Source organism: Pituophis catenifer, unplaced genomic scaffold (assembly GCF_029215685.1).
Source record: "Pituophis catenifer annectens isolate HBS135680 unplaced genomic scaffold, rPitCat1.0.hap2 SCAF_4, whole genome shotgun sequence".
NCBI classification, from domain to species: domain Eukaryota; kingdom Metazoa; phylum Chordata; class Lepidosauria; order Squamata; family Colubridae; genus Pituophis; species Pituophis catenifer.
In genome coordinates this window covers 73,594,011-73,603,613 of record NW_027256884.1, presented here as the reverse complement: position 1 = coordinate 73,603,613, position 9,603 = coordinate 73,594,011, and the positions used below count along the sequence as shown (strand labels likewise).

General features: G+C 37.4%; 1 protein-coding gene across 1 annotated transcript in view; it reads right to left on the bottom strand.

The window, feature by feature from the left end:
- Nucleotides 1-201: 201 nt before the first annotated feature.
- The window catches only part of LOC139316751 (cystathionine beta-synthase-like), a 33,745-nt gene continuing 24,343 nt past the window's right edge, over nucleotides 202-9,603 (bottom strand). Inside the window, exons 11-16 of the mRNA XM_070943600.1 lie at nucleotides 7,368-7,473; nucleotides 5,784-5,855; nucleotides 3,578-3,712; nucleotides 2,984-3,092; nucleotides 1,690-1,774; nucleotides 202-374 (exon numbers count right to left, since the gene is read on the bottom strand). Of these exons, the coding sequence (XP_070799701.1) occupies nucleotides 202-374; nucleotides 1,690-1,774; nucleotides 2,984-3,092; nucleotides 3,578-3,712; nucleotides 5,784-5,855; nucleotides 7,368-7,473 (680 nt within the window). The remainder of the gene's footprint in view (nucleotides 375-1,689; nucleotides 1,775-2,983; nucleotides 3,093-3,577; nucleotides 3,713-5,783; nucleotides 5,856-7,367; nucleotides 7,474-9,603) is intronic.

Genomic DNA, 9,603 nt, shown 5'->3' with positions numbered 1-9,603 from the left:
AACTACTAGGCACATTTATATATAAAAAACATTCTATATTGCAAGGGTGTCAACAGGATACAGTAAAGAAATCAATATGGCAGCCATGATGGGGTGATTGAAACTCCTCTTGGAGTTTATGTGTGTCACCCTATCACAGTTACCATCTTAACTTTTTTGACCATCCCTGCAGACACCCCTGCCATATTGTAAACCATTAAGTTAAACATCAAAGTTATTTTTTTCTGATTCTAGAAAAGTCCTCTCATAAACAGATGTGAGTGATGCATTTAGTTCTTGAGGTTTGTTCTTTGGTGTGATAAAGCTGAGCAGATCAACAGCTGTGGCCACACCAAATACCATCTGTTTCATCAAGGAGGACCCCTTTGCATTGTCTGGAAAAGAAAGAGGAATGAAAGAAAGCATCCAACAGTATACTCTTAATTTAAGACTAACTTCTGACTTAAAACATACAGATGAACATGTCTCATTGATTCTATGTAGTCCCTCAGACCTCACCCTATTTCCTGCCAGATTGGGGGGAGGGAAGAAGCCTGCAGTTTATCATAACTTTTTGTGCTCCAAGGGACACAAAAGGTTTGGAATGGAAAGCTAAATTTCTTCCTTCATCTCCAGATCACTGAACATTAGGGACAAACATTGCTGTTAACTTCAACTTCAACTTGTTCAACTTGTATGCCGTCTTCTCCGAAGACTCAAGGCGGCTTACAATGCATTTAAAAACCATATATAAAAACATTAAAAATTAAAACATTAAAAACAAAACCCATTCACACCATTCATGGCCGGATCTCGCCAGATCGCAACAGTGAGATCAACAGCCCCAGGCCTGCCGGAAAAGCCAGGTCTTCACTGCTTTTTGGAAGGCCAATAGGGTGGGCATGGTCCAGATCTCAGGAGGTAACTGGTTCCAGAGCTGGGGCAGCCACAGAGAAGGCCCTCCCCCGCGGGCCCGCCATACGGCATTGTTTAGCTGATGGAACCTGGAGGAGACCAACTCTGTGGGATCTTACCGGTCGCTGGGAGCTATGCAATAGAAGGCGTGGTAGAAGGCGGTCTCGAAGAGATCATTAAGGTGATCGGTAAGGTGATCATTACAATGATCATCACAGGGATAGATATCTGGGCTGGAAAATCCAGATGATTCACCTCCCCCCACAAAAAGCATTATATGTGCATATAAAGAGGTCCACATAAAGAGGTCCACATAAGACAAGACAGGGACTTCAGAAAGCACAGATCAATAGGCAGAGGCACTAAGGAAAGCCAGGAGTCTGGTTTCTTTCTTGCAATCCAATCGAAAGTAACAATGAAGGGCTATTCTAGAATCTGGGTGCATGTCTGAAGAGTGCATGCTTGCAGTAGCATAAAATGACCATTTGATACCAAGGAGATCCCGTATTTAACTATATTGTTTGCCACAACAGCAGTGAAACATGCTAGATCATATCTGTAGCCCAAGGTGTGTCAAGAGAAGAAAGGAAACAATAATTCAAGCATGAAAGAGCTAAAGACAATCTTAAAGTGTCTCAGATATGGCCTGGGAATGAGACAAGATCAACATCATAAAGACACATCATATAAAAATGGTTACTGGGGCATGTTCATGCTGAGGGTGGTGTGAGAATGAACCCAGAATACTGACTGAAAATCCTCAATGCCATATAAACTCCCTCCCTTGGTACTTACATTGCTGCACTTCATGCACTATAACAGCAAATTGTTCATTTTCCAGGACACATGAAAGCTTTCCCAGGGTGTCATCCAGATTAATCTGTGCATCCCAAATAATCAAGTGAATCAAATGGTTACTAGGAGCCCAAGATTAAGTTCACCATTCAAAATTCCTCCCACATATTGTCCTTACAATATGGGAAGCTGACATAGGAAATCTGTGTCATTTTGTTGCAGCAGCAACACCTATCACTTCCCTAGTTTCCTGAGAAAGTGGGGAAATGGTGCAAATAAGATTACAGCATGGAGAACCCAATTTATATGAAGCTCTGGTGATGAAATTCTCAAAACCAAGGAAAGATCCTGTCTTGAAATCTAATTTACATCCTACGTACTCCTAAGTGTGTTCTCTATGTCCCTAAATTCAGGTACTTCAACTATATTTGCACATGCTTACTCAACTAGGCTTATACCTTAGAGTTTTATTTCTTTCTTCATAACTTTATGTATTTTTCTGCTTGCTCTTTTTGTATTTTTAAAACTGTGTGTACTGTACTCTATATTCATAATTCTTTCATGTCAGTATGAACCAACTTAAAAATCCATCAAGTCAAAGAATAACAGGTGTGAAAGTCTTTTTTTCATCCAGAGAATGTTATTTTGAGAAAGCTCAAGAAAAGAGATGTATCTTTGTCTTCCTACTGATATGTGAAAACTGCCTTTATGCAATAGGTGGGACACCCTGTTCCTTTCCCCTTGACCTTGCCTCACTTGAAATTTACAGTAATATTTTGTAATCTTTGGTTCACTGTTAAGTTAATAATACTTGAACACTAAAACCATTTTTTTTCTGTAAACTGACAGGATTTAACAACTACAGGTACAAAAACCTGCATCATCACCTATTTTAAAAATGGTGAGCTCAGGTGACCTGCTACAGTATACAGAGGTGTGGCTTGAACATGTGAGAAGAAAGAGCTCGTGCCCCTTTCTTTAGTTAATAGACTACTGGGATATACTAACTATGAAATATATCAGGCATTGATCAGTCACCAACCTGACTAGCATACAAATCCTGAGGTTAATGCATTTGGTAAGCAAGGCGCCATAAACACAAGATGAAGACCACAAGGACTTAGTGATATATCACATTACTTATGAGGTAAAGCCCTTTCTCTCACGTAACCTCTTTGGCTCTCAAACTGTATCCATAAGTTCTGCCTCTTCCTTGTCCTGTTCATTAGACACTTTTATGGATGATGCAATCATTTATGTGTTATGAATTTTTCAACAAGGTAAAGATAAATACCTTTGAAAATTGTTGATAAGTGACTTTTATGACTGGGTCCGAGAACTGTGCATCTCCTGCCAGGATCGAGGAGAGGATGTTGGTAATAGTTACAATTCCCAAAATGACACTTCAAGAAAACAAACATTTTTTTTTTACATTCAGACATGGAAGAAGACAAAGACATGGAATCCTATCAAATTCTCCATGTGCAGGGACTGAGTCCATATTGAGTCTAGCATTCTTAGTATCTATTTAAGGATCCTCTTAAGAGAATAATGGACAACCCTTTACTGCTTTAGACATAAACCTTTATGAAATATTATCTTGAAGGGAAGTTACTGCTGAAACAAGGCAGAAGTGGATAACTCCTAGCCCACAGTTGGTAGCCCCCACCCCCAAAAAATATTGCGGTATTGGCATTTGGTGGTACTTTTTTTTTTTTTTTTTTACTTTTGCTTCCCCAGAAGTTGTTAAATGATTACATAGAACTTATTCAGGATGTAATGGTTATTTTGCTCCATAAAAAAGAACTTTTAAAATGGACCCTTGGAAAAATGAAGGCTCACTCCTCCCAACATCAGTTGCCCGTGCCCACACTAAAAAGAAAGTTACCCTGATTCTGCAACAACTGGTGCTTGATTGCATAACTTTTCTTGCAGGATTTCAACTGCTTTTTGACAGTTCACATCTGAGAGAAGAATCAGAGGAGCAGAAAGATTCAGCTTCTGGACTTTAATATTCCACCACCTGTCAGAGAAAAAAGAGCAGTATATATTGTTACTGCTCTGCAGTCAGAATCTGTTCTGGTCTGCCTGGATTATTGTTCTATGTACACAGCTTAAATGAAAGAAGACTGAGATAAATATAAGGGATTTATTTAATTAATTTAGAAACAAGATAAAAGATTTGTCCTTAGCATGCCATTTCCTATAAAGATAATTCCTGTTTTTCCTTTCAAAGTGCGCCTCTTTATAAGAATATAAAGGCAAGTCACACACGAAAACTTGGAATCGCAATGCAAATAGAAAAAGATCTCAATTATCCATGTAGCCTGGATGCTACTTCTCCCAAATAATGGTAACAAGTTTCATAAACAATACCCAAACTGGAAGAAGTCCTCATAAATTAACTGTATTTAACTGATTCCCATTCTTAGAAGCATTACAGGTACCAAAAGAAATTTGGAAGGGGGCATTTAAGTCATCAAATCCAATCTGCTCTGTGCAAATATATATATATAAGTATATTTGACAGACTGCTGTCTAGCCTCTCTTTAAACACACCCCATGAAGGAATACTTAACACCTCTCTGTGTAACTGGTTTCAATACAGAAGGGTTTTTTTAAAAAGTATAACAGTATAACTATTTGATTTCTTCTTTTTCTGTTTAATTTTTCTCTAAGGATTATGGAGTCTTTCTGTTGGCAAATGCCATCTCCTCATTGGCACAGAATGAATATTGAAGGACTGGGAAGGTCAGTCGGATTTCCAGAAGTTTTTCAGCTTTATTTCTTATACACATAACATAAAATGTACATTTTCTTATACATAATTAATCCCACATATACATGTTTTCCTTAAAGAAGCATTAAAATAAGGCATTTTAATTACATTCGGAGTTGCTCTTCTACCCTTTCTTCCCTCATTTCACAACAACCCTTCTTCTTCTCCTCTTTCCCTTCCCTCCCTCCCTCTTCTCCTCTCCTACTTTCTCCTTCCTCCTCTCCTACCTCATCCTACTTCCCCTTCCTTTCCCCCACTCCTCTCTTCTTTTCCCCTTCTCACCTTCTCTCCTACTCCTGTCCCCTACCCTTCCTTCCTCTCCTTTTCCCTTTCTTCAATTCCTCTTCCTCCCTCTCCTCTTCCTACCCTCTACTCCTCTCTCCTTTCTATCTTCTTTACTGTGGAATATTCTCCTTGTTTGGTATCCGAGCAACTCCTGTATTCTAATAATATATACTTTCTTTCAGTTTCTTTTCAGATTTATTCTATCTATCAGTATTATCATCATAATTGTACATTTATTCTTATTATCTTCTTTCTTTTTCCCACTCCCATCCCCCTTTTTCATTTACTCTGGTGTCATCTGGGTTTCTATTTCTTTTTTATCCTCTCCCTCGTTTAACTTTCTATTATCTAAATCATTTATCTATCCTCTTATCTTCATATTTCTTTTCTAACCATATATAAAATCTTCCCCATGTCTTGAAATACACTGATTCCTCTTTATCTCTTATTCTTAAAGTTAATCTATTCATTTCTGCGCAGTCTAAAATCTTTTTTATTACTTCACCTTCTGATGGAATTTTTTCTGTCTTCCAATTTTGTGCAAATACAATTCTTGCTGCTGTTATTATATGTATAGTTAAATACACATCTTCTTTACTATATCTCTCTATTTATTGGGAGAATACCCAATAAAAAAAACTCTGGTTTTAATTCTATAGATTTATGTAATATTTCTTCCAACCATTTCTGTATTCTAGACCAATAATTTTTTGCTTCTAAACATGACCACCACATATGATAGTATGATCCCGGCAAATGCAAACATTTCCAACAGTTGGCTGATTTATCCTTAAACATCTTTGTTAATCTTTCTGGTGGCATATGCCACCTATAAAACATTTTATATAGATTTTCTTTATATGCAGTTGCCATTGTCAATTTATAATTCCTTTCCCATAATTGTTGCCATTGTTGTCAGTCGGATTTCCACTGTGCTGCGAATAAAAGCCATTTAATATAGGCCTATATTGGGTGATGGTGGTGGGAAAACAGATAAAGTATCAAAACAGGTCAAGTACTTTGAACTTACCAAGGATAATGTTCCTGAACATCTTTTAGAAATCCATTCTGGGCCATCCATTTGTCATTCAAAAACTTAGACCTGGAAACAATGAAAAGAGAATGAAGGCATTGTGTTAAATTTTGGGTGTCCTAATTCAGGGGATCAAAACAGGAACCTGGCATCACAATCTAAGCCTTGCTCCTTTTGTACATGTGTGTGATGTCAACGCTGCTACAAAGGGGCATTGTCTTGCATTTAACACCATCTTGTCATCTTGGCTTCTTTTGATGCTTCCTTGCTGATACTGTTGCATATATTACTGAACCAATCTATATAACTACATTTTAAATCTTTAAGCTACAATAATCTTTAAAATTGAGTTCCAATCAGCAAATTAGCTGTAGTTGGGGTGAGGGAGGAACAAGATAGAAGGCATTTTTGGAGGCAACTGTGGAATGGATTTATTAAAATGTTGGTGATAAAGTTGAAAACTTGTATAAAATAATAGCTGGCCTTACTGTTAGGCAACTTTAACTTTGATATTGTAATCTACCAGGGTTACCCTATGGTAAGATGGTCAGCCAATAAATAAAACAATAAAACAAAATATAATAAAATAAAATAAAATGCAACAGTCAGCTAATTGGGGATGTGATGAAAAGGCAAGAGATAGTTACTTGATTTATGCATTATTTTATTTTTACTCCTAACAAGAGGGCACTTCTGGATTTAGTGCATTTGACTTGAACAAACACTGTTTGTTTTTCTGATTTATTTATTTATTTATTTATTTATTTATTTATTTATTTATTTATTTATTTATTTATTTATTTATTTAAAATACTTATATAGCCATCCATCTTCCAACTAACTCTGGGTGGCTTTAGCCAACAACACAGTGTTTTGGGTTGGCTTTGTTTAATATGATTCAGCTACAAACAGTATTTGTCAAGGAAAGAGGTAGAATGAAGTCAAATACCTCCTTTACTAAGACATCATTGGTACAGTTACAAACCAACCTCTGAAATACTATAAAGCAGATGTTTTAATGGAAAACGTTGGGGACATTTGCTATTAATAATGATATTAGGAATTAGAAAACCTTACTGCAAATCCTAGAGATCTACCAGCAAATCCAATATTTCCATAATTTATTGATGACATAGAAACATTGATATCAGCGTTTGTTTTTTTTTTTCATATTTTAGAATCAGAAACAGCTGCTAATATTGCACCTTTCTCTAAGCGATCCTTAAAATTAAAATGCTGGTAGAAAACAGCTTGCAAGTCCTCTCCTTAAGGCGAAGCAGAGGTTCTTCCTCTCCCAGAAGATCCACATCCTGCCTAGTGCAATTAGATCCCTTCATGCCTCTCTATGCAAAGAGAAAGGGGAAATAATCCCTTTCTCCATGTATAAAGAGTAATGGGGCAATTTGAAGAAAGGAAGGAAAGGATCCAATCCCTTTCTCAGAAGTGTGAAGTTTCAGGAAGAGGGTAGAATTCAGCAAGGGGAGGATCTGTAGGCACTCTTTTGGCAGGCAGTTTAATCAACACGATCCCTTTCGCATTCCAATGAATGTGTTATAAAGAAGCGAAAAGCCAATCTCTTACATGTAGTTCCTCACAGAGTCAGGTAAGAGGACAACACAGCGTTGACCTTCTTTTAGTTGCTTGGCAGCTTTCACAGCTGCAGACATCGCACTGCCTGCACTGCCTCCTATTATAGAAGCCAGATGATACACACGTTACTCAACAAGGAAAAGAAAACAAGGAAAAGTAATAGCAAAACACTGAACATAAAAAGAATAAAGCAATTTGAACTTGTAAATGTTTCCCAAAAAATATTAATCTTGATGCTTACTTATTCTGATGCTCGCAGTATATCAGACATACTTCTTTTGAAGCCTTTAAAACTTTGTCAAAGCAATCTTGATTTTACATCAGTAAACTGAATTCCATAAATGCAGCTTTGCCTGTTTAACCACGTTTTTACAGCAAAAGGGCATGGTGAGTGGTACTGCATTGAGTAAGGACTTTTTCTATTCTGACATGATATTCTTGTATTGATCTAAGAATCCAGCAATGGAGATTTGTGGATGCTGAATCTCAGAATTGTTCATACCCTAATGTTGTGGGACTCCGTTTTGGATTGGATGTGATTCCATTTAAAAAATTTCCCTGAATAAGAAAATAATAAACAATAGAAATAGAATAACAGAGTTGGAAGGGACCTTGGAGGTCTTCTAGTCCAACCCCTTGCCTAGGCAGGAAACCCTACACGATTTCAGACAAATCGTTATCCAATATCTTCTTTAAAACTTCCAGTGTTGGAGCATTCACAATTTCTGGAGGCAAGTTGTTCCACTGGTTCTGTCAGGAAATTTCTCCTTAGTTCTAAATTGCTTCTCTCCTTGATTAGTTTCCACCCATTGCTTCTTGTCCTACCCTCAGGTGCTTTGGAGAATAGCTTGACTCTCTCTTCTTCTTTGGCAAGACATTCGAACACTGCTATCATATCACTCCTAGTCCTTCTATTAATTAAACTAGACATACCCAGTTCCTGCAACCGTTCTTCATATGTTTTAGCCTTCAGTCCCCTAATCATCTTTGTTGCTCTTCTCTGCACTCTTTCTAGAGTCTCCACATCTTTTTTACATCATGGCGACCAAAACTGAATGCAGTATTCCAAGTATGACCTTACCAAGGCATTATAAAGTGGTATTAACACTTCATGTGATCTTGATTCTATCTCTCTGTTTATGCAGCCTAGAACTGTGTTGGCTTTTTTGGCTGTTACTGCACATTGCTGGCTCATATTTAAATGGTTGTCCACTAGGACTCCAAGATCCCTCTCACAGTTACTACTATTGAGCGAGGTACCACATATACTGTACCTGGGCATTTTGTTTTTCTTGCCTAAATGTAGAACCTACTTTTTTCACCATTGAATTTCATTTTATTAGATAGCGCCCAATGTTCTAGTCTGTCAAGATCCTTCTGTATCTTAAGCCTATCTTCTGGAGTGTTGGCTATTCCTGCTAGCTTGGTATCATCTGCAAATTTGATGAGTTCCCCATCTATCCCCTCGTCAAAGTCATTGATGAAGATGTTGAAGAGTACTGGGCCTAAAACAGAGCCCTGGGGTACCCTACTGCATACTTCCCTCCATGTAGATGCAGTTCCAATTGAGGACTACACATTGAGTGCAGTTGGTCAGCCAGTTACGAATCCATCTGGTAGTGATGCTGTCTAACCCACATTTTTCTACTTTATCTAGTAGTAGGTTATGGTCTACTTTATCAAATGCCTTACAGAAGTCCAAGTAAATTATATCAACAGTATTCCTCTGGTCCACTAGTTTTGTCACTTTGTCAAAGAATGCAATAAATTTAGTCTGGCATGATCTGTTTTTGACAAACCCATGTTGGCTTTTGTTTATTACTTTGTTTGCTTCTAGGTGTTCGCTGATTCGTTGCTTGATTATCTTTTCCAGAATCTTCCCTGGTATTGAGGTCAGACTGATAGGTCTGTAGTTTCCTGGATCTATTTTTTTTCCTTTATGAAGATGGGAATTACATCAGCTCTTTTCCAGTCCTTTGGCAGTTCTAATATCTCATCTGCCAGTTCCTTCAGAATCTTGCAGTGTAATCCATCCGGTCCTGATGATTTGAACTCATCTAGGGTAGACAGGTGTTCACTTACCATTTTCTTCCGTATTTTAACTTGTGTTCCTAATCTGTTTTTTGTGGTGCTGTTTTTGATAGGTTGGACTGTTTTTTCCTTTTGTGTAACAGTTTTCATATCTAGTAGATACTTTGATCAAAAGTTTGTAAAAACGATGGCATTA